Source organism: Myiozetetes cayanensis, unplaced genomic scaffold, assembly GCF_022539395.1.
Source record: "Myiozetetes cayanensis isolate MyiCay16 unplaced genomic scaffold, myiCay2020 scf5-8, whole genome shotgun sequence".
In the NCBI taxonomy this organism is placed as follows: Eukaryota; Metazoa; Chordata; class Aves; order Passeriformes; family Tyrannidae; genus Myiozetetes; species Myiozetetes cayanensis.
In genome coordinates this window covers 37,316,071-37,340,654 of record NW_026087742.1, presented here as the reverse complement: position 1 = coordinate 37,340,654, position 24,584 = coordinate 37,316,071, and the positions used below count along the sequence as shown (strand labels likewise).

The 24,584-nt window shown below is 41.9% G+C and overlaps 1 protein-coding gene across 2 annotated transcripts; it reads right to left on the bottom strand.

Moving 5' to 3' along the window:
* Positions 1-246: 246 nt before the first annotated feature.
* CEP57 (centrosomal protein 57) lies at positions 247-24,333 on the bottom strand. 2 transcript variants are annotated; one of them, XM_050331394.1, is made up of 11 exons: positions 24,222-24,333; positions 18,976-19,132; positions 15,782-15,961; positions 15,355-15,476; positions 14,349-14,462; positions 8,809-8,886; positions 7,558-7,662; positions 7,327-7,407; positions 6,720-6,964; positions 2,810-2,954; positions 247-1,456 (listed from the first exon to the last, which is right to left on the bottom strand). In XM_050331394.1, exons 1-11 carry the CDS (start codon positions 24,249-24,251, stop codon positions 1,220-1,222), a joined length of 1,494 nt encoding a protein of 497 aa, XP_050187351.1. In that variant the 5' UTR covers positions 24,252-24,333; the 3' UTR covers positions 247-1,219. The 2 variants fall into 2 exon arrangements, with proteins under 2 accessions (XP_050187351.1, XP_050187352.1); XM_050331395.1 differs by lacking the exon at positions 14,349-14,462.
* Between the last annotated feature and the right edge of the window lie 251 nt (positions 24,334-24,584).

Sequence of the window (24,584 nt, the reverse complement as noted above, 5' to 3'; positions counted from 1 at the left end):
GCACCTTCAATGCCAGGAGACAAGCAGGGTGGATCACCTACACATAACTTAAACTCAAAGCCCTTGTGCCTATGTTGATCCTGTAGAGCTCCCTGTTCAGCTCCAGGCAAGGGTGGACAACTGTGACCCTCACCTTACCTGCATTATCTCACATTCATCACCCTGACCAGGGAGAAGTCACCGCACCCCAAAAAAGGGCTGCAGCAAACACCAAGCTAATACAGAGGAAGTGCAGGTTTCCCACAATTCACTCAACAGACAAGCTGGCTTTATTATTTTTCCACTGTATATACAAGTAACGGTCTTCTGTACATTCCGTTAATAGGAAATTCTTTAAATTATTAACATAATAAATAAAATTTACTCAGCTGTGCAAGTCAGAGCACAAAATTAATTGCACCACTACCAAAGTAGATAGCTCATCAAAGCACATATTTCAAGTTAAAAGCAAGATGCCAGGACTGAATGGCATGATTGAGGCACTTGCAGTTTAAAATACTTGTGGTTTATCTCACTCCTTTACCACCCACAGCTGTGAACCAGGAATAGGTATTATCCCCTATCCTATACCTTTTTCCTAAACTAGGATTTCTGTAGAAAAATATCACTTGATCATTAAGCAACATAATTCATGTGTTATTCTGCTCCTTTTTTGAGTTCTCAAACATCCTCTGCCATTCATGCTGACTAATGCAACGCAGCAGAACGAGAACTAGGAAAGCATTTTGAAGAGAGCTCCACAGAACACCTTTAAAAGGTGTTCTCTGAGAGATGGAGCCATTGCAGCTGCACACAGAACTGACAGAAAGCCCTTAAGACTCAGGGCTGCAGCATCAATTTCAAACAAGGTGCATCCTCAGGAGCCTCCCAGTTCAACAGCAGTGTGAAATCGTGCTGGCACATCACACACACACCAACCCACATAAACGTGCAGTGCTTGGGTGTGCTGAAGGAAAATGGAGGGAATGCTGGAATCATAAGATAAGGGACCCTACTGTTCAACTCAGTGGCTGGGTACCTTAAAAACAGAATGTGTTCTAAGCTAGATCATAATATATACAATCAAATGCAGGGATGGAGAACTAAGAGCCTGTATTTCAAAAGTGTGCTTAGTGTAGAGTAGTCTCTTCCACACAGTGAAAAAGGCAGCTGCTTTACATCCAGAATGTGAGAAAGTTTGGCCAGTTTGGGATGATTCAAGAACATGTCTGCAGAAAAGTCAGTAGTCCCAGCTGATATCATCTTTCTGTAGAGAAGTCTGTATGGTCTGCATGTCTCTCAACAACTGAAGATTCTTGCGACTCTTCTCCCCAGGTTTCACTTTGATGGGACCAGCATTCTTTCCTTTTGTGGTTACTGTAGTTGTTACTTTAACCTCACTAACAGGGAACCTGCTGTCTTTCATTTGTTTAGCAGAAGTCTTTTTGGACTTGCATTCTCGCTTAAGTCTCTCTAGCTGAAAGAGAAGCAAAAAAAAATATTAAGCAGTGACCTTGTTTCATTTTATGTTCAGCAATTTTTCCAAACATATCCCACCACTCATCTCACCCAGTTAAGCAAATGGATGTTTCCAAGTCACCCTGAATAATAAATATTTTCCTTACAAAACACTGTTATATTTGCATCTTTAGAACTATGATTAGCTTATAGTCTGAACTACTAGGTTACCTCTTTAAAAACTGACAAGTTCATTATGGGGAAATATCTCCATCAGGAATGTAATGGAAAAAGCTGACTTGTCACTGTTACCAACTGTAGAAAAGTTTTTCTGCATACATACTAGTGATTTTAATAGCTGCTCACTGTCAGAGATGTAGCTTTAAAAAGAATGCCAGCACCCTGCTGGGGTGAAGAGGCAGTATCCACACACAGCACTGTAAATAAGACTCGGTACTCCCCAGAAAAGAGTGAGCTGGCACAAGGCTGAGTGGGGAACTGGGCAGTCTGAGGTGCAGACATTCATATGCCCAAACTGCAACACAGGTGGCTTCTACAGTTCCTCTTTCTTCAGGTAGAGGTGCTTCCTCCTCCTAGTTTACAGCTTGCAGCAGTTTTCCTAAATCCTGGCTCCTAAGCTTTTGCCAATAGCATATGAGCATCATTACTACTGGGAACTACAGCACATCTGCTTCTCTGCAGCAGTTCCTCTGAAGATCATAAGAGATCAAAAGTGAGTAATGCAAACATTTCATATGTCCATTCTGGACATCAGCAGCAGAGCTCTCAGCACATATTTTATGTGTAAGTTATGTCAGGTAAGGGCAAGTCTCTGTTCATATGAACTGAGCCAGATTAAACACATGGGGTTAAGCTCTTTGAAAGAAATTCACTAAAATTAATGAAGATGAAAGAAAACAGGAAATCAATATGTTTTATAGTTTTGAATGAACAAGCTACACTATTCAAAACATTTTGAAAGATATTAAATAAGCAAAACAGTCCTTTTTTGTCTTTTAAAATGCAAATCAAAACATAAATAGGTAATTTACTCAAAGTAAAGGAAAACTGTTAAACATTGTTCAAGGGACAAGAGGTGTAAAGCGTGATGCAATTAAATGAAAGCTCTGCCCAGGAAAGCATGAAGAGTGGGCACAAGGGTGACAGAAAGGACATTTCTGCAAAAATACTGGGATAGAAGGATGGAGGCATGCAGACTAACTTTGGGACATCAAAGCTAGAGCTAGGCAATACTACTCTAAAGTAGTTATTTCTGCTTTATTCAACTACTATTAGATTAGGATATCACATTAAAAAAGCCACTTAAGTCAGCAACTCTACATGAGCATGAACACAGTCAAAAGAAACTCACCTGCAACCGATGCCTCTGAACTTTGCTGATCTGGTCTGCCTTTGCTTCCATCTTTCCCACCAGTGCCTCAAGTTCCCTCTCCAGATCCTCCTTCACTGCAGTGGTTGGGGCTTCCTGGATGAGCTTTGACAGCTGCTGGTGATCACTACCATAGAATTCAGACAGAACAAGGCTTGCATCAGGCTCCCTTGGCTTCTACCGTTTGCACCCCCAGTTCAGAAATAACACTTCTAGGAAACCAGAGCATCAACAGCCAGACATGACCAACACACCGTAACAAACCAGTAAGAACAGTTTTGCTGGTTTGTAGCACATCCTGGTGGCAGGCTGCTCCTACATTAAGTCTTAATAACATAAATAGTTTCCAGCTTCAAGTCACACATTCAAAATGACCAAATAACCCTTTGAGAGCATGATCTCAGCACTCACTCAGTTTTGTGTAGATGTACCTACTGCAGTTGCCCAGTACAGTAACAATTATGGTCTGTTAACCAGGACAAGCAAAATGTCTAGTAAAGCTGTCCTTTAATGGAGTATTTGTCCACATCCTGGTTTTGGCTAGGACAGAGTTAATTTTCTTTTTAATAGCTTGTACAGTGCTGTGTATTGGATTTAGTATGAAAATAATGTCGGTAACACACTGATGTTTTTGTAATTGCTGAGCAGTGCTTACCCTAAGCCATGGGCTTTTCAGCATCTCCTGCTCTGCCACTGAGGAGGCAGACAAGATGCTGGACAGGGGGAATAGCTGGGACAGCCAATCCATACTGGCCAAAGGGATTCCATACCACAGAACACATCATCCTCAATATATAAGCTGGGGGGAGCTGGCTGGGAGGGACCCACTGGTGCTGGGGACAGGCTGGGCAGCAGACAGGTAGTGAGCAATTGTGTGCAATTGTAGAGTTTCTTTTTCCTCGGGTTTTATTCTTCTCTCCCCTTTTGATAACTAATAATGGCCAGTCTTCGCGAGCGAAGATCCGGGGAAGGTCTTTCCACCTTCCAGCCTGCGCATTGGATTTTTTAGGTGAGACACAGTGTGCGCGGAACTGAGCCCACCCTTTAATCCTAAGGTTCATCTGCCGGGGCCAAGCGAGCTTGGACGGTGGCAGCGAGGTCCTTAGGACGTAGGTGGGTTGCCTTTAAGGGCTAACGAGCTCCACCTGCCCGGGAGTGGCCCTGACCGGGAATCGAACCCGGGTCTCCGCGGTGATAGCGCGGCGCCTTTACCACTAGACCACCAGGGGCTCCATTTTTTGATAACTATTATAATTACATTTTACTTCATTTCAATTATTAAACTGTCCTTATTTATGCTGATGAGTTTTACTTTTCTCAATTCTCCTCTCCATCCCACCACACTGGAGTGAGCAAGCAGCTGCATGGTGCTTAGCTACTGGCTGGGATTAAACTTCAACACTCATTTTTGGCACCCAGTGTGGGGCACGAGGGGTTGAGGTAATGACAGATCTGACCAGAGTGTGTGAAAACAGATTTTTTTTTTTTTTAATAGGCATTCATTGTATTGGCTTGATAGTGGCTGGTCAGAATGCTGATTTATAATCAGAAATTTATAATTTCCCTGACCATGAAATTCCTCATGGCGGGGGGTGTGTGTGACCTCAGCACCGCCGTCCCTCCGCACTGCGGGAGCCTCCTACTGGGGAACGTTTATAACTACACCTTTCACCTTTGCTCCTCACAGGGCCAACCCGCGGAGGAGACATCCTCCCACACCTTCCGCTTCTTCTCCGGGCTAATTACAACAGCGTTTGAGAACTCTGAATACCCTTAAGATGTTAAAACCTGCACGGTCTTAGTGCTAGGAAGCAGCATGGTGCTGAATGTGGTTCAGATCAGGGGAGGGTGTGCATTTGGGAGCAGTGAGCTGAGTGGGACTGAGTTGCTGTTTAAACCTCACAAACAATAAGGTTCCTTTAGAGAATACACACCACAGGGAACCCTGACTTCTAGCTGTGGGACCATAAGGAAGACATGACGAAGTAGCATGGAAATACTATCTAAATCATAGAGGCACAGGTATGTGAATTGCAGGGATAAAACAAACAGCAACTTTCCTGAAGAATCCCCCCATTTGTGCTTAAGTCTCCACTGAGCAGTTCCCCAGACAAGAGTGGCAGGGCTGATCTTATTCCTGATCCTATGAAAAGGAATTCTAATTTGTTTTTACACAAATGGAGAATCCTAGGACCAATATTAGAGGAGCCTTGTCTTCAGCCAGCACAGCAGAGGGACAACCAGCTTTATGGACTGTGGATCAGATGGCCCGGCACATCAGCCTCACCGGAGTACAAGGCTCTAGGAGACCCTGGTCTACAGTGCACCTAATGCCATCAAGCTGCACAGGGGCAGAACCCATTTGTATTTCTGGAGTGACAGGGGATCCCAACAGCTGACAGTCCTGGAGGCTGAAATCAGCCAGAGTCATTGGCAAAAGCACCCCAGTGCAACTGGCCGAAAGACTCTGTGCAACCTTGGAAGAGACCATCTCAGAAAGGGGCATTTTAAGGACCCAAAAGGCTACTGGGGGGCTTTCAGTATAGCTGCCTGGGAGACAAAGGAAATGAAGCAGCTCTCTACCCTGCCCGGTCTCTCAGAGGACCCTTCTGTTGTTGAAGGGGTTGAAGGTCAAAGAACAACAGGTAATAGAATGATTTGGGTTGGAAGGGACCTTAAAAGATCAACTAGTTCCAAACCCCCTACCACAGGTAGCGACACTTTCCACTAGACTAAGTTGCTCAGAGCCCCATCAAGCCTGACCTTGAATATTTCCACAAATGGGGCATCCACAGCTTCACTGGACAACCTGTTTGAGTGCCTCACCAACCCCACAGTAAAAAATTTCTCCCTAATATCTAACCTAAACCTGCCTTCTTTCAGTTTGAAGTCATTACTCCTCATCCAATCACTACACATCACTGACAAAGTCCCTCTCCAGCTCTCTTACAGCCTCCTTTGAGCACTGAAAGGCCACAGTGAGGTGGCTCCCTGGAGCCTTCTCTTCTCCAGGCTGAACAACAGGAGAGGTGCTCCAGCACTCTCTGATCATCTTTGTGGTCTCCTCTAGACCTCCTCAAACAGGCCCAAACCTTTATGTTAGGAGTACCAGAGCTGGACACAGCACTCCAAGGGGGAAGTCTCACCAAGGCAGGGCAGAGGGGCAGAATTACCTCCCTCGACCTGCTGGCCATGCTGCTTTTGATGTAGCTCAGGACAGGGCTGGCTTTCTGGGCTGCAAATGCACACTGCCAGCTCATGTCCAGCCTCTCATCCACCACAACCCCCAAGTGACTTCAGCAAGCAACTATCCATAACCTTTCCCTGCCCCAAAAGGCTTCTGACAGATGAGTCCAAAGTCATGGACTAAATGAACTCAATAGACAGGGATGGTCCACAGACTGTGGGAATGATATGTGTATGTGCACACATCAAAAGACTGGAAAGGTGATGGTGGTTAACTGGGATATATTGGAAAGTGTGGAGCTTGGGTAGGACATAAATGATACAGTATAAGGGTATACAGTGCCCATCCCAACAGAGTGGAGGGATGGGTGTGTGGGAGGGTGCGTGTGAGTGAGTGGTTGCACGGTACTTAGCTGCTGTCTGGGTTTAGCCCACAATAATCCACTACATCAGGGCTGTTGCTACACTTCACTGCTTCTTTTGAATTCAATACTGCTGCATATAAACACAGGCATGGTGTCCAGACTGTTTAGCAGAGTCTCCCTCTAACTGCAAGGAGAAATGACAGCCTCTGCAGAATGACAGCCAGCAGAACGAAGATTTCCTAAACTAACACCTTTCTCAAGCAAAGCCTTCCAAGTTCAAAGCAAAAGGCAAAAATATAAAACATATTCATAATCTGCAATGGAGAATATAGCACACTCACAAACTCATCTGTCCAAATTCATCTTGTAAAGTCAGCAACACTTCTGAGAGCTCTTCCTGAGACGAAGACGATTCCATCGGCAGGGATGGCCTTCTGGTTTTGCTGGCAGGATGAGCAGTGCTGATGGGTTTTGCCAGTGGAGTATCATTTACCACATGTCTGTTACACAAAGCTTTCGTGTGTTGTTTCATCAGGTGTAGCACATGTTGCACGTTGGCAGCAACTGAATGACTGGGACTGGTAGACTGGAAGGAAAAGTGAAAGAGACTTCTTTTAAATGGCATTGATAATGATAATTGATAACACTGAAGAATATTTAAAAACAAGAACACTTTTGTTTTGCTGCCAAGAATGTATTTTTTGTTTGAATTAACATTTGTTTGAATGAATAAGCACTAACAAGAACAGTTTGTCAAGCAGCATAATGCAGACCTGTTTCTGGAAATGCCAGCTCAGCAAGTTATCAATATCCAAAATGTATTTTGAAGACAAACTGAAGAAAAGCATCAAAGAAAATTAAATGATGTGACCACTGGGTGTCAGGAGTGCACCAAGTCAAAGTCACTTAAGGAGTTGCAGCTACTGAGCATTAAGCTTATCAGCTCACCTTCCCAGCCACAAAGGGTACGTCACCCAGACACAGTCTGTAATGGGGCTGCACAGTGGAACGGCTTCCAAGAGGGCATTTCTGGAAAGAAAGAAGAGAAATGTTTAGCAAAGATTACATTACAGCAAACCCATTTTCCCTTTACCTTCTAATAAAGGATGCAACCCACTTCCTGATCACATGCACACATCCTTATTTAACTCCTCAGTAACTCTCTTCTCCCCATCTTACCTTCTCTGGCTGCTTAGCTTTTTTCCTGGGTTGTCTTGCTTTTGGAGAAAGCAATGGTGATGCTGCTTGAATCAGTCGTCTGTTGGTTTCCAGGCCTGTCTGAAGCTTTAATTGAGGGAATAAGAGGAGTTACTGAAATTATTTTAATAAATAATCAGAGACAGAGTAAGCAGAGAATTGCAAACCAAGAGTTTTTGAAATACAGGCTCTCTGAAAGCAAGGGCTGTAAATTTTTAGGATGCTTTTCTTTTCCAAGGTCCATTTAAACATTTAATACTTCCTCTGGTAGCATTACTACATTTACTAGTAATCCTAGTAAATTAGAGAATTAGCCTTATTGCATTAGCCCCATGCAGGCAAGTGCCCAAACATCAGCTGTGCTTTACACTTGACAAAGTATTAGGGAAATCCAAGCCACTCAACCTGCTCAACCATGATCCCATGGCATATAGTTAACCAGCAACTACTTCTGTTTTATTGACAGTAAAAAACCACTCCAAACAAACACAATAAACACCCAACCACCAAAACATCTTTTGAAAGATTTAAGTTTAGAACTCCTTGTTGACAGTGAGAATCCTGTATGCTTTGCTGTTGGCTTGACAACAGCATGTTGCCAAGACATGACACAGCTTTACAAATCATGTCATAACCAATGTCATATAGAAGCATTCACAGCACAATTTTTCCATGATGAATTTGAGATCCCTTTCCCCATCACACCAAACTCATGGCCTAACACATTGCCTCCATAATTCCTCAGCAAACAATGAGCATTTAACGAACAGTACACATCCAGGTTAGGAGAAGACCAGCATCCTTATGGGCTCATAACCAAAAGTACATTGTCTCTTTTTTGCCTTCTTCTAAAATATTTTAATTACAATTATGAACAAGGGAGCATACTTGTTGACCTTGATCTATTTCTATTTAGAGATCCCCATGCACACTCAATTATTAATTAGTCTGAATTTCTACTCCTCTTTTCCAACAACTTAGTGGAGAAATCAAAGCTTCAGTGCCCATTTGCTGTCAGAAAAAGGTTTCCAAAAAGCTCAGAGAACTTCAGAATATTTGGTATCCCAGAGAGGAGGAAAAAAATAAGGAAAAATAAAAAAAGGCTAAACCCAGGATTTCATTATTCTTTGACGCATATGGGAAGCTCCTTCAGTAAGCTTAGCTGAAAATTTGATAAAAAGGAAGAGCTAATTACAGTGCATAGCAGTACAAAAGAAATTTCCTGTTGGTTACCTCAGCTGCTTTTTCCTGAACAAGCTTCCTTGCGTGTTCTTCCTCCCAAAGCTTCTGTTCCAGCTCTTTCATTTTTTTCTAGTCAAAGTTGAACAAAAATAATAGCATTACTAATTAAACCATTTTTACTTCCTGAACCCTACAATACTAAGAACTTGAGCAAAACTATGAGTCCAACTTATGACTTAGAGGTAAGTGAAGCAAAGGTAACTGAGCATTAGAACGACTGCTGATGCTTTGTCTGTATAGGCATAAATGCAGCAGTCAAAAATCTCATGCTTCAAACTTGATTTTTCTTACTTCCACAACTGATATCTGAATTTAAGTCACAGCTGACAGCAATACCCAAAGCTGTCTCTCTCCAGCTGTAAAAACACTCTAGAAAGTAGGTTGCTTTGTGTACATTATCCTCCAAGATTTTGTATTACAAAAGAGCTAACAAAGACATATCAGGTATCATCCTCAGGCAAGAGAAGACTTGCTTTACTTAGACCACTAATGGTATTTTTGCTAAAACCTGTAACTTACAGTCTTACAAGAAAAGACTTTTTGAACATCTAGCCACCCTCCTAATAAAGAAGAGGGAGGAAAGTTTGTATGATGCCTCTGAAGTAATTTAATTTTTTAAATCGCAAAAGCATGTAAGAACTCTTTCGAAACTCCTTTTCAAAGAAAAGGTTTAAGGGCAAAGCCACACATTTCTTTGTAAACCCTCCAACAAGATGAAAACCTTGTTTAAACAGGATACACTGAAATTCCCAATGTTAAAGTTATCAAATAGCTTTCTGACTTTTACACAGTAGAAAAAAAAAATAATCCTGAGCTCCAGTACACAAACCAACTTCCCTTCTCACCATCACCCCCCAAAGACTGATAACTCACAAAGCCACTAATCAAGCTTGAGGCAGAAAAACATGCAATACAGAGCAACAGCTGTATTTGTACACTTCTGTTTGTTTATAAATGCACTACACTGAGGTAGAAAAAAAAATTCAGTTCTGCTTTACTTAAGCATTAACTGCAAGAATAATGTAATGAGCTGTTATACAAAGGTGTTACAAGGCAAAAGCCTGGATAAACACTGAGGACAAAGGCACGATATAAAAGAACCAACTTTTTCTGTTGAATACAAGAAGCCTCCTGATGATTTTTTTTTCCATTCAAAACAGATGAATGGTAACAAAGGTTGTTTTCTGCCTTTGTGCACAGTTATTGGCACAGATCTTGATATCCTTGCGGTCAGTCTATAAAGATCTTTTATTAACCTGTTAAGTTTGACAGAATTTTCAGTATGAAAAATATGCTGTTTAAACTGAAGATTGTCATGAAGCTGGGCCAAGGCTTTCATTCTGAAACGAACAAGTATTCCCTCAGCTAGCTGTCCAGCTGCATAGCAAGTATCTATCTTACTGTATCATCCATGATGGACCCTATTAGAAATATATACCTAAGCTAGATTACTGAAATAATTTTGTTTTCTTGTTTATAGAAGAAAGTATTGCACAGATTAGTAAACTATCATTAAGAAAGAGAGGGCACAGGGCCAACCAAACAGACCCTCCTTGCTAGTACTGCCCATTGTCTAAGACAGCACTGCACAGCACATGGGCTGCCTAAACAGTCTGCTTGACCACCCCTAGCCACTGCAAAGAATTTCAGTGAAAAAAAATAAAACCAAAGTATTTCAATTTCTCTTAGAAAACAGGCAAAAATAGACATTAAGTCTCATGCAACCACCTCAGAGAATCACAGAACCACAGGATGGTTTGGTTTTAAAGGAATAATTAAAGGTTACTTAAGTCCAAGACCCCTGCCATGGGCAGGAACACCTTACACTAGACCAGGCTGCTCAGAGCCCTGTGTCCAACCTGATTTTGAATATTTCCGAGAATGGGGACATCTACAACTTCCCTGGACAAACTGTTACAGCATTTTGCCACCCTCATTGTAAAAAATTTCTTCCTTGTATTTAGTCTAAGTTTATCCTCTTCTAGTTTAAAGCTACTGCCCCTTGTCCTATTGCTACAGGCCCTGCTAAAACATCTGTCACCATTCTTCTCATAAGCCCCCTTTAAGTACTGAAAGACCACAACAAGAGCTCCCTGGAGCCTTCTCTTCTCCAGGCTAAACAACCCCAATCCTCTCAGTCTGTCTTCATAGGAGAGATGTTCCAGCCCTCTGACCATTTCTGAGGCCTCCTCTGGACCTGATCCAAGAGGTCCATGTCCTTCAGGCACTGGGGACCCCAAAGCTGGGATGCAGCACTCCAGACAGAGTCTTACAAGGGCACAGTAGAGGGGGAGAATCACCTCCCTCGGTCTGATGGCCACACTGCTCCTGATGCAGCCCAGGATATGGTTGGTACTCTGGGCTGTGAGTGCCCACTGTTGCCTCATATCCAATTTTTTATGCACAAGAGCCTCCAAGTCCTTCTTGCCAGGGCTGCCCTCAATCCTTTCGTTCTCCAGCCTGGAGGGAAGTTGCCCTGACCCATGAGTAGCACCTTGCACTTGGCCTCATTGATCCTCATGAGGTTCCTGTGGGCATGCTTCTCAAGCTTGTCCAGGACCCTCTAGATAGTATTCCATCCCTCAAAAAACTTTAACCAAAGACAGAAAGTTATGAGACCTCACAGAACACTTAAATGTCATAAAACTGGTTGCTGGGATAAGCATCCAGATTAGTTCCACCAGAGAGGAAATGTCTCCAGACTAAAGACAGCTTTTACCTCTGTGCTTCTCTGCCTTGCAAATCAGCATCTGCTGGACAGCTGAGCAGTCAGTGTCCACCCAGCTGACACAGGGAAGCTGCTGCTTCTCACCACCTGGCAATGAGAGGGCAGAGGGAGAGCTAGAGGTGTGGGTAGTGTACAGCCACAACAGGATGTGAAGAATGGTTCACAGAATGGTGGGAGTTTATTAAGTCTCATTGTTAGCATTAAAATCAATTACTATGAACCACAGTTCAAAAAGCATCATCCACACATACATTCAAATTCTGGTCACCTGGCTACACACAAGACCAGAGCCCAAACTGCACTTTTAGGGAACAACCCTGTCCTTACTCCATTCTCAGACAGAGACCTGTTCAGATCTTTTCAGTCAGCTATCCAGAGACTGCACTGCAAGTCTACAGTTGCAATAAACATGCCTCAAAAGCATTTCTAGGGTAAGTACTCCTATTACAGGCACTTCACAGAAACAGTAATCTCAGCACTTCTTTTTCACAGGCAATATTAACATTAGCAAACTCCTCGAAGATAATACACTTATAGGGTCAGGTAGTGGTTCTGCAGAGATGAAATGCTCTCAGTAAGATCCACACACAACTTGCGCTCTGGCAGCGCCTGAAATCAGAGGCAGTTAAATTATTGCTCGCTCATGAGCGGTCACCTCACCGCTTTCCATCCATTTCAACACACCATGTATGAAACAGTCTTTATTTCTTGCTTCAAATTGAACTTGAAAACATTCCTGTGGTCCCATGGGCATAATTACAAATCAAAGATGAAAGATGCAACTGTTCTGGTCGGGGAGTACAGTCACTCCGTCAGGATAAGGTAACACCTAGCATACGGACGCTCACGTAGGAACCTAGGCCATAACCACAGAGGCAGACAGACTTGTGAACCAGAAAATGGCTCATCATCACAAGGAAAGTGACCTTTAGTCATAACTAGATCCAGATCTTTTTCAGCTCCCCGAATTCAAAATTGTGTGAATTAAATACCCCATCCCACTAAAACAGATTTAACTGTGACAGCTACTAATCCTAAAGATAAAGAAGCAAAGACATCTAGTTAGATTCAGAAGAAAAAAAACCACAATAACAAATAAGAATCTTAAGGCTGAAATGATTTCCCCTAGCCATGCACAAAAAGGCAAACAACCCAACCTTACTAAACTTCAGTTGCTACCAGGCAAAAACTTGGTAAAAGCCCTTCAGAGGGAATTCTGGTTGCTGAACCAGTTATTACAACTTTGACCCTGGAGGAAACTGCTGCTTCTTTCACTCAACAAGACCCAGAAGACACTTATTTCTCTTTACAAGTGTTTGGTCTAAGTCAACAATGCAGACACTTGTACTCCACAACTGCAGCTCACCACAATGGGGTGTCAGGATCTTAAACAGCTTGTTACAGCTGCCTTGGCTCAGGGACTTCCAAGAACAGTTATAGTGTCTAGAGGTCCTGCAGCAAACCAAGTAGCTGAGGATTTACTACCAAACATCTCCTTATGTACTCCCAGAGATATACCATCTACTTCAGCACCTTGTAAAGGGCCGGCATGCAGGGTGGCAAGCCTGTGATTTTGACAGAACCCAGACCTGCCATCCTCAATACCACAGTTTAATCTTGTTCTATCTGGTCCTTTTGGGGGAGCAGGGAAGAAACTTGCAGGTGGAAGCCTCTCCCTAGTTAAGTTCTCTGTAGTTTTCAGGCTTGGGAGACTTGTGGTCACTACAGCAGTAGAAAGAGGTAAGTGCATGTGACCTCAAAAGCCAACATCACAGAGAGTACACAGAAAGATTTATGGGGTTTGTGTGGAAAAGTTTTGGTAACAAGTGGCTACAGGCATGGCTTCTGTGAGGAGCCACTGTAAGCTTCCCCTCTGTCTGAAAGAGCCAATGCCAGCCAGTTCCAAGACAGACCCACCATGGCCAAGGGTTGAGCCCAACAGCAGTGGGGGCAGTACTTCTGGAATAAAAGACTTAAGAAGCAGAAGAAAACCTGCTGGGGAACAGCAGCCAGAAGAGAGGAGTGAGGTTATGTGAAAGCAACAGCCCTGCAGACCCCAAGGTCAATGAAGGAGACAGAGGAGGTACTCCAAGTGCCGGAGCAGAGATTCTCCTGCAGCCCATGGTGAGATTTGGGTTTATTTCTAATTATAAAGTTACAAAAATAATAAAAGTTCAAGGGTCAACCCACCACAACAGCATATGACCAAACACAATCACACTGAGCTCATAAAAGCTACTGATTCAAAAGGAGTACTGAAAAGGCAGCCTGGTTCAAACCCACTGACAGCTATCCCATGCTGGAGGCCTTGCAAAGCCATGCTCCAGAAATCTGCACACAAAGTAGCTAGCAATAATTGTGTTTCTTAAGAAGGAGGGCTAAAAGAAAAAAAAAAAAGAATCACACACACCAAATTCACATAAGTCAAGTTAAATATGAGTCATAACAGAAAGTAACCGTAAGTTATTCAGTAGCATGGAAGGCAAGTCAGAAATTGAGATCTTAGGAATGCCTGTAAAGTTATGTGCCTAGGCACCACCTAATCATAAAAGAGGAACACAGATACTGTTAAGGTTTAACACCAATTCTTGCAGTATACAGTGACCTAAAGTCCATCTAGCCATGCAGACTTTCAGTAATAACTTTAAATTTTTACAACACTTCAGCTTGAAAAAGAAGTTTACTCGCTGTCTTTCTCTACAGCACAAAGTTTTGCTCAGCTCTTTTACTGACATATAGATATCAAGTGCTGATTACAACAAACAAGACAAATCTGACACAGTATCCAACACAAATGACAGACCTCTGCTATGGACTGCATCGCAGTAAGTCTCCTATACTCTTTTTCCAGCATATCCAGCTTTTCCAATTTAGACTGAACGTGTGACTGATCAAGCCGATCTCTCTCCAATGAACCCTTGAAGGGAGAATTGAAAAGGAAAACAATTTATAAATACAATAAGACCATCTACAGTAAGCCTTGTGTCTGGAGCACAAAGGAGGCCCATACACAGTGCAGAGGAACTTCTACTTCCTCTGTGCAATTTTAAATGGTGCTGCAATCAGGGAGCGAACACCACTACTGCTCCACCAATGCTGGGGAACTGCACACTCAACCACATTCTGATGAGAGAAGATTCTGCAGTCTCTCCTTCCTCCAAACCAAGGTTTGGTAAAAAAACCAAACCAAGTTCATTATGCAGCTACTAAAGATAGCTTTCTTCTACATTTTTTTTTCTTTAACAAATATTTATCAGACAGAAATAGAACAGCTACAGAGACCAATGAACAGAGAATTCTAGGTGATCCATACACCTGTAAAATTCAAGTTCATTTGGTCAAAAAAAATAGGTCAAACCCTAGTCACTCATGTAGAAATAGGAAATTTTACTGCTACGTCTACAGAATGGGTATTTCACCACCAGTTTAGCAAAAGCAGTGCTAGCAAAGAATATCCCCAAAGATCTGAAGAGTGTGAACACAAAAGGGAGGTTTTTTCCCAGTGGTATGTGGGTATAACACTGGGGGATAAGGATGAGCTGTTGCAGTAAGCCAATCCCACAGAAGCAAACAATTCTTATTAATACCAGAGCCTGATATTGCCTTAGAAACAGGTGCACAAAGAAAATATCAGGGTCATGAGAAAACTGGGAAATGAAAGTAGGGAAACTATCCACCACTAAGTATATAAAGGCCAGCTGAAATAGACATGCACATTTGAAAGTATGAATATTACAGAAACTATGAAAAATCACGACACAGTTAATGATTTTTAGGATTAAACTCTTAATATAATTTTGAGAACACACCTGTTTCTCCAAGAGATGAGACTTCTCATTTTCTGCATGTTGGATCATTTTTCTCATGTAGTCCAGCTGTTTCTCCAGAAGGCTGCACCGAGACTCCGCAGCTGCCAGCTGAGAAGCCAGTTCTGAAGACAACAGAAGGCAGAAAACTGAAATCATGTACTGTTTGGTCCTGGGATTTTTTTCTGTTTTCAAGACAGTTCCAAAACAAACAAGAAAAGGACCATCTAAACAAACTCACATATTAAGCCAAATTAACTTCTGTATGCATGCAAATCCTTAAAACAAAGTATGTTTTTTAATTATTTTTTGTAACTCCATGTGTCATTGCAAATTAAGAGATACTGAAAGTAAACTGAAATTATTTAACACATCAATAATGTTTCATCCACATCACTGTTCCATAGTATCTATACATTTTGCAAACAACCTTGATTTTTCTTTGACACTTCAGTCTTGTCATGCTCTTTATATTCCATTTGTTCACTCAGTACTTTTTTATAGTCTGCTGTTTCCCTGCTGAGGTGTTTTACATTCTCCTCCGCCTGAAACCTTTCCAACTCCAGTCGATGAATTTTTTCCTGGAGATTCTTCAGAGCAGAAAATATGGCTGTAATGAACAAATACTTTTTGTTAAATATTATTAAATCAACACTTCAAAGCAACATTGAACTTGAAACATTTTTATAAAACCATGTTATGTAAGAAAACTAGAGTGTTCCTTACAAGCATCCAAGACTCTTTCCAGGAATTAAGACCTGCTTCCCTTTAAACCATAACTGATTCTAAAACTAATAGATGCCCTTGGTGCATACCTTTCACCTGATACATTTAGGACAGATACAACTATTTCCCAGAACAAAGCATGCAAATATTATGTTAAGTGCAAACAGTGCATCCCCTGTCTCTTTGTCAAAACGAAAAAAAGTTACAACTAGGCAGTTAAAATAGTGGCAATTCTCTATATCATCGCTCATAGCCACAGAGCATAATCAAGGTTAGCTATCAGAAGGGCTGTAGAAGTGTTTATTCATAAGTTCAATTCTTTTTTAATTCTTCTGGTTTTGCTCATGTTCCCCTCCTCCCCCCAAAAACAAGCATCTCCTTTGTGCTGAACCATTTTCCCTTTCTGTTGCGTTCCCAGCTTTAGCAATTACTAAACGAACCCTTTATATATAATTATTATCACAAAAAGAAAAGCAGAATGAAATAGAATTCACATCACCTTGCAATTAGACCATCTGCTGGTAATCTGATGTATTACATTTCTTAGCTGTATTGTTTAATTCTGTAAAGGGAACCACAACCATAAGCCCTTTCCCCAATACAGGGCTGATAAAGCAAAATACAAGAACATCTGTACATACAGTTCATATAGCAGATTAATCCGCAAGGTAACATCAGCCCACTCCTTTGTGCTTAAATCTACTCCAGAGAAAGAATATGCCTTTATTACAGAATGCATGAGCACTAAAGAAGTTGGGATTGCATCAGATTACCAAAAATAAAGATAAAAGGCAAAAATATTTATCAGAACAAGTTTTCCAGAGTAAAAATTCATCAAATCTTGAAATGCAGAATAGCATGAGACTATCACATGAGTAAGAAGTACCTGCTTTAAGGTATCTGTTAAGTACATAGTGTCAGCAGTCACAGTTAAGGGGAAGTTATTAATAATTTGGCCTTATTTGCTTTATCAGAGTCACCAACTAGCACCCTGTTCTCTATTTATAATACTGTTCCTAGAATTCAGTTGAAATGGGCATAGCTGAAACTATAAACATATTTGTTACTATTATCCTTAAAAGCTAAATTGAAACCCCTGTATATTCACAATAATGACTAACAAAATACAGCAATAAAGCAACTCAAGCAATGAATAGATAAAGGTGAAACCCAACAGGATGCCAAGTATCATTCAGCCATTTCTATTAGAGTATTAAAACCAACTATGCATGCTGAGACACACAGATACAACACAAAGAAATTAAAACCAGAATAAACAGAATTTGCTATACTCAATTTCAGGATTTTTCAATATGACTTTTTTTTAACATGGGAAGGAGCAATAAGGACCCTCAATAACAATCAAATCAATTCTCCCATCTGAAGTTAATTATCATATTCTTACACTTACTAAAATATACACTCCAGATAATTTCTGCATTTTTATTGGTTGTGTAAGAAGAGAAATATATTGGATCACATCCAGGTTTGATTCAATTTTCAGTATGTATTCATATTTACTTACACTTCAACATTTTTTGAAAATAAAAATATTTGTTGATTCTTACAGAGGGATATGATTTATCCGATTGTCTTCCATCACCTGTAGTTATTTCACAGTTGGCAGATTCCCTGTTTGAAACTAAGTTGCAAAGTGGAAGCTTATGAGTCAAAGGTTTGTTGCTAATACAATCTACATATGCCATCTACAAAAATACATCTACGTCAGTAATTTATAAGGAAGCTCCTTCCTGCACATCCAATTTTTCATGTCACAAGATTCTTTCAGTTTCGTGTCAACAGCACTCTCAGAACTGATGGCATTGAGAGTAAATACTGGATTTTAAAGAGCACTTCAAGAATTAAGATTTCATCTACTAGGTAACTAACATACAAGTCTCAGTAATTCAGACATGAACTGTGTTATTGGAACAGGGACTTGAGGTTATCATTCTGATTTTTTACTTAGTTTCAGTAATATTACGATTCATCCTAAGTATTTCTCACTATTTTCCCCTATAAGGAAAAAAACATGAAGTTGTTCATAACTTTAGGCCTCCATGACGCTCCAGTCTCAAAGGAACATTATTGCAATGAACCTGAGCCAAACAGCTTATCAAAGGATCAGCCCTGCTCTAGTCTCCTAACTCCTCATGCTGCCTCCTGTACTCTACACCCCACAAGGCAGCTTTGGAATACATCTTGCTGCGTGACAAGCCAATTCACTAAAATAACAAAAAACTAAACAAGAATGGTTTTTTTGTTCATGCCCTGTCAGGCAAGACAAATCTGTTTATCTGGAGATGAACATCAGGACCAGAGTGAAAAAGGAAGGAGAAGGAATAGCCTAGAAACAAAGGATAAATGGGAGTAAAACGGCCTCCCTTTTTGGTGTGGTGAGCTCTCAGTTCAGCACTGTGCTCCTCTCTGTATCCTCCAAGTCTTTGCTGACATGATAAATACTTAACACACCCTTTTTGACCATGACAAGCCTTATGATTTCTGTCAGACCAAATCTCTTCCTTTGCTCCAAACCATTCTGAGGAAGTTTCTTCATTTCTAACTCAGCTGTGAACTCAGGAGAGGAAAAATTAAAAGAGAGGAAGACTGAAGAACAGGCAAAGAAAACATGTCAGTACAACTTCAAAAAGCACTCAGACTTTTACAGTTCTCTACTACCAAAGAGTAGCATCTTTCTCCAGCTGTAAGATGACCTTTCTCATCAGGTGCTCTTCAGAAAGATAAGAGCAAAGGACCTACAAAACAGATGACCTGGACATCCCTGGGAAGTGATAAAAGGATAAAAAGACTGCAAACTCTGTAGATGTGGGGGACATACATGTATTTATTTCACCACATGATTCAGAGACAGGTAAGAAAACTCTGATAAACTATTACCTCTGCTATTACTTTCAGGATATGGAATTACTGGTTTCCATGGGGAGCGCTGCAAATCAGAATTAATAAATGGCTTGTAATTTGGGTATTCTATAAATGAAGTTGCAGAGAGTCCATCTGTGACTGATGAAGAGTTATGAGCTTTGTGCAGATCATCCTGAAAATAAAACAAAGATGTTATTCACATTTGTTCCTTGTCACAATAACAAAAATAAAGAAAAGCAGAATTCTATCAGATGATGTCTGGAAGTACTGCTGAAGGAGACTATCATACCACAAAAGCTGTATTTCCTTCCTTAGACTGTGTCATTTTTACATCCAACTGCCCCTCCATTAAAAACAGTATCTAAGAGAAAAATGTCTCTCGTACAAGTTTCCGATTTCTGCTTTTGTCTTCCATTTACTGATACTGTCTCTTGCTTACTGGGAGAAGGCAAGACACAGTCAGTTGGAAAACAACTGCCTTGTTAATTACTGCTTATATTTACTGCACATGAGATACTGTATAAGGTGGCTACAGATGATAAGGCACACCCAGGTTCTGAACCACACTTCTACATGCCCTCATCCAACACAACAGCTCACCAACTGCAGATGCAAGAGTCCCAACCCCTCTCTTCCGCTGGCTTCAATTCATCTTTCCTACCTTTCCATTAATATATTGAACCTCTCAAGACACATTCAGATGACTTTACACGACACCTGTTTGGTGGAATAAGCATAGGAGAAGCAGCAGCAGATCATGGCCAGGAAGGTACTCCTGCCTCCAAGCACCAATGTGCCTTTAGATCAGCTTGAGACTGCTCTCAAAAACAACACCACAGAGACCACAGCTTCCCAAGCAGTCTACACCAACTCTCCAAACATCTGCGGTGTTTTGGATGTTGCAATGACCAGAGGGGACAACCAGAATGTGAAGATGCTAGGCAGATGGAATACCATTAAGCCATGTGCTTTCTAACATGATTCTTCTAAGCAAATGAGACACAGCGCTTGGAATACCATGGTTTACGGTTCTGACTCAAAATTTGGCTACCTGGCCTAAGCCTTCCAACCTGTGTATATGAGCTAAACGGAAGACGAATGCTTATTTTTCACGTACAAGAGTAATTTCTCTCCACTGTACTCAACACTACATATTTCAGTGACAGAACTTGAAGGCAGCCTAGGAGAGAAGTGGGCTGCAGGCAGACGTGAAGCTCCTACAGCTTTCCTCCTCCACTAGTATGTCAACTGGGGAACTGCTGATCTTAGCGGGCTGATTTTATGCTTTTGCAAATACCAATCATTGGGAGCATATTGTGACCTGAATTAAAATACAGAAACTATTAAGTATCTCATACCAAATTAGACAACAGCCCAAAACACACTATGAGGAGGAAAAATAATACAGGGAAAAAATTTAAGAAAATTTGTAAGCTATTTAAAGCCCATACACAGTTAATTTCCACTTATAAAGAAAGTGATTAATCATGGATAAGAAATTAGGACTTTAAGAACAATGAATATATCAACTTCTGTTTCTAAGTACAGTTTTACGAATGCTTTGCAGACTGTGTTTATAACATTTTCCTACATAACATAATGACTTTTTTCAAGAGAACTGCATTTGCACAAGTTCTGTTACCACAGAAAATCAATTAAAACACTAATCCCTAATTAAGAATATCTTATTACCAGTATTTTGAAGAAGTATTGTATGCACGCAAATACATGCTCTCTTATGCTCAGCAGCCTCACTGGTCCAATCAGAACCAGTGTGAATTTAAGACTGAAAGTTTTTAAGGTGCTAACAGGAAGGCCTAAACCTCACTCCTGCAAAAATACCATCCGTGTTACAGGACATTGCATTGATGAACACAGAACACTAAGACCAAATGATGAATTAAAAATTAACCAAGCAAAACACAGTACTTGCAGCAGGCAATAAAAAAGAACAGCAGCAACATAAACCTCAACAACTAAAACAACAGCAACTATTGATTCAAATATCAATATCCTGTCTGTTATTGATTCAAAGATATCCCATGAAATAGTCAAAAAAAAAAAAAAAAAAGGGGGAACCTGAAACCGAAGTAGGACTGCCAGCATCACAATCTTTCTAGATGTCTCTATCATCTTTTATGTCTTTATAGGTAAAGTCTTGTCTGAGAATTAAACCACCAAACCACAGTAGTTCCTTTGTTTGTGTTTGTTTTTATTGGCACGAGTAACATTTTCCTAGCCACCAGCAGACAGATTTGAAAGAAAAAGCCGGCATACTCAAAACACTTGAACACCAAGTCACCAAAGCAAAGAAATCAGAGGCTTTGGACTAGTTGTATGCCTTCTAAATTCCATCCGGATGCAGGCAACAGGCACTAATTTGAATAGTGTAATAGTCAGTACAGATATCTGCTTGAAATAAACACTGAAAAAATTGTGCTGGAATATGATATGTTGTACCAGCAATCATTCTTTGCTTCAGTCTAAATAACCGCTTGCTACCAAGCACATTTTCCTTATATATTTAAGGAAAAGACTATCTTTTAGTTCAGACCATCTATTCAGTTTCCCAAAAAGTGACTTAAAATAATCCTACTGAATACTTTGGGAAAGTTAATGAAACAGAATCAAGGAATTTGCCATCAGAAAGTTCAAACTCCAACATCACAGCAATTCTCTGTTCTTCTTCCTAGTTTCTCTCAAGTCATTAAAAGTCATTCAGGTCTGTTCCTGCTCTTGGAAGATCTCATGGGAAGCATCATGCTCCAATGCTGAGGAAGATCATGAAACATTAAAAAACAAATAATTCAGGCAACTCTATATAATTTGCTCTGAATCTCAGCTAGGCCACATTTGCTCACTACATCTCCTCTCTCTCTTTCAGGGTACTCCCTGTAGTCTTTCATTCCTTATGCCACACTAAAGCCTCAGAATAGTAAATGAAGAGGCTTAACAGTCCCAGAAGGAGCCAAGTGCACCAATATTACATAACAGTAGTCAGCTGAGCACATTTAATCTCAACAGGCCTGCAGACATTACCTTCCCAAATTCATTGCTTCTACCACTGCCTATCAGCTGCCTACTCAAGCATGCAGAAGGGAACATTGAAAACACAGAGCAGTGATAGGTGAACACACCACCAGCACACAGCAACCTCCTCAAGCTCTCAAAGACTGAACACAATAAGGAAAAAAGACACAACCTCATATGGAAAGTTTCCCAAAAAGAACCAGCAAATTGGGACTGATGGACACTTTTCAAACCAAACAACTTGTGCAGATGGTAAAAATGACCCACCATAAGGTTGTTACTTCCCTGACACTATAAAGAGATACAGCACACCACGAAAAACTATGCAGAAGGCTATTAATCTCAGTGGTGTATCAATCTTTTCAGTAAGGAAAAAAACACCTGTTTTTGTCATTATCTTACACAAATTTACTAGATCCATGGACAGCAAAAATAACAATGATTTATAAACAAGTTCCATCTAGAGAACTAAAGAGAGAAGGACACGACATCTTTCAGGCAATAACTGCAGCAAGGAAGCAAGCACGAAGGCAAAAAGTCAGCATCACTGGCACTGGAAAAAGAGCCTAAATTAGCGGTAATTGCAAATTTTTCTGTGGGTGCACAGAAAAAAAAAGGAAAGAAAAAAAAAGACTAATGCTTGGTAATGCTTTAAGTGGTACACAGTAGTCCTCACATGTGGCTACAAAAAACCCCCAAAACAGAATAACAAGGTACTGAGTTTACAAAGCATAAAATATCCAAGTACCCAATTATTAGAACTTTCAAACAGTCACTCTGGAGGGGCAGTCTCAATTAACAACCTGCCCTCTTCCCTCAGTACTTCATAACTAGGAAAGTAGAGAAGAAAGGACAGGCCCTATCACCCAGAGACCAACTTAGAGTGCTGTCTGTGCTTCCCTGATACAGACCGAGTCAGGAGCACTCTACATTTCAGTACCATCTCTAGTTAAATGCAAACATTAAAAAGTTCATTCAGTTAAACAACTACATCAAATGGGAGAGAAATACTGACACAATACACTATTTTTTATCAAGTGTTTCCTGTAGAGTGCCACATGTATGAAAAGCAACTATTTTCCAAGTTTGGAAAACATTAAATTTGTTTCTGTTTATCTTTTTTAACACATACAAGAAGTCTGCAGGGGGCAACTGTTTTTTACCCAAGAGTTTTGTTTTGTTAACTAAATTAATTAAACGGCCTACATTTACTAACTGGACACTAAAACTAGTCTTGTGACATCCTCCTCTAGGCACGCTAGAAAAAAATACCAGTCAGGAAGGAACATAGGAGTCCTCAAACTACTCTTGCTGGTGTAACTGTGGGCTCTCTATGCAAAAGAGGAGATACAGATAACAGAGAACCCTGAGATGGGTGCTCACCCTGCAGGCATCGAGACCCCAAACCGAGTCCCGAGGAGACAGACCTCACACGCCATCATGCTGCACCCTTTTCACCACCTCTGCTCCTCCAAAGCACGTGCAGAGACACAGCTTCGCACAAGCTTTCCCACTGCTCCTCTACACTGCGCATCTTCACAGGGATACGGGCGAGGAAATTCCGGTCCCCCGTAGGTTACCTCCTGCGCTGCCAGGCGCTCCCACGTGCGCCCAAGGGCGCAGGAACACAACAAAGCTCAGCCTCAGCCTCAGGGAACGTGTTCGCCTTACAAAGAGGAACCCCCAGAGAGGCTCAGTCCAGCCCTCCCCACTCTCTGCCGGGAGCCCTGGGCTCGCTGTGCTCACCCGGCCGGCCCAGCGCGGCACCACCGCGGGTTTAACCGAGCCCCGCCTGGCCTTCGTGCGGGAGTTTTCAAAGCCATGACCTCAAGTCACTCCTGAGAATAAACCCAGTTCAAAGCTTTATTCCCATTCACTTGCAGACAGCACCTCCAGACAGCGGTACGGGGTCAGCAAGAGGGCTGGTTTCAACAGCAGAGTATCTGTCTCTTTTTCTGTCGCTTTAGAAAACATACGTGCGTCTCCTACAGGTAAATATACGCACACACATATATACATATAGATGCACATATATATACATATACTTACATGCACACAGATAGATAGATAGATAGATATACGTACATATATAGTACTTAACAGACAAGCTAGCTTCCACCGTCCTCACGGCTCCCGGCAGGCCGCCAGCCCCACACCGCCCCGCTGCTGACCCCCAGAGCCCCCGAGCGGCCCGCCCTGCCCCTCCCCGCGGGGCTCCCCCCGACCCTCACCGTGCGCTGGTGGCCGGGCGCCGCCGCCATGTCGGCCGTGGCGGGGCCCGCGCTAGCCCATGTCCCTTTAAGGCACGGCACCCGCGCGGCGCCTCGCTTGACTGACACGGCGGTCCGCCAATGAGAATGGAGGAAGTGGGGGCAAGTCCCGCCCCGACACCAGCTCAGAATTGAGTGACGCGTCAGATGTCCAATAAAAAAAGAACAAGGGCGCCACTTAGCCAATGGAAGGGCAGAAGCTGAGGGAGGGCGGGGCTGCCACCGCACTCCGCCGGTGGGGCGGGGGGGCGGCGCGTGGGCCCGCGCGGAGGGGGGCGGGCGGAAGAGGCCGGCCTTTGTCGGGGGAGCCCCCGCGGCCCGGCC

Excerpts from the sequence above, each read along its gene's own strand:
- CEP57 (XM_050331394.1), bottom strand. The coding sequence starts at position 24,251 with ATGGCGGCGGCGCCCGGCCACCAGCGCACG. Across the intron at positions 7,663-8,808 it reads TTCAGGAAAAAGCAGCTGAG|CTTCAGACAGGCCTGGAAAC; the intron begins GTAACCAACAGG and ends CCTCAATTAAAG. Across the intron at positions 6,965-7,326 it reads TACCCTTTGTGGCTGGGAAG|TCTACCAGTCCCAGTCATTC; the intron begins GTGAGCTGATAA and ends TTTTCCTTCCAG.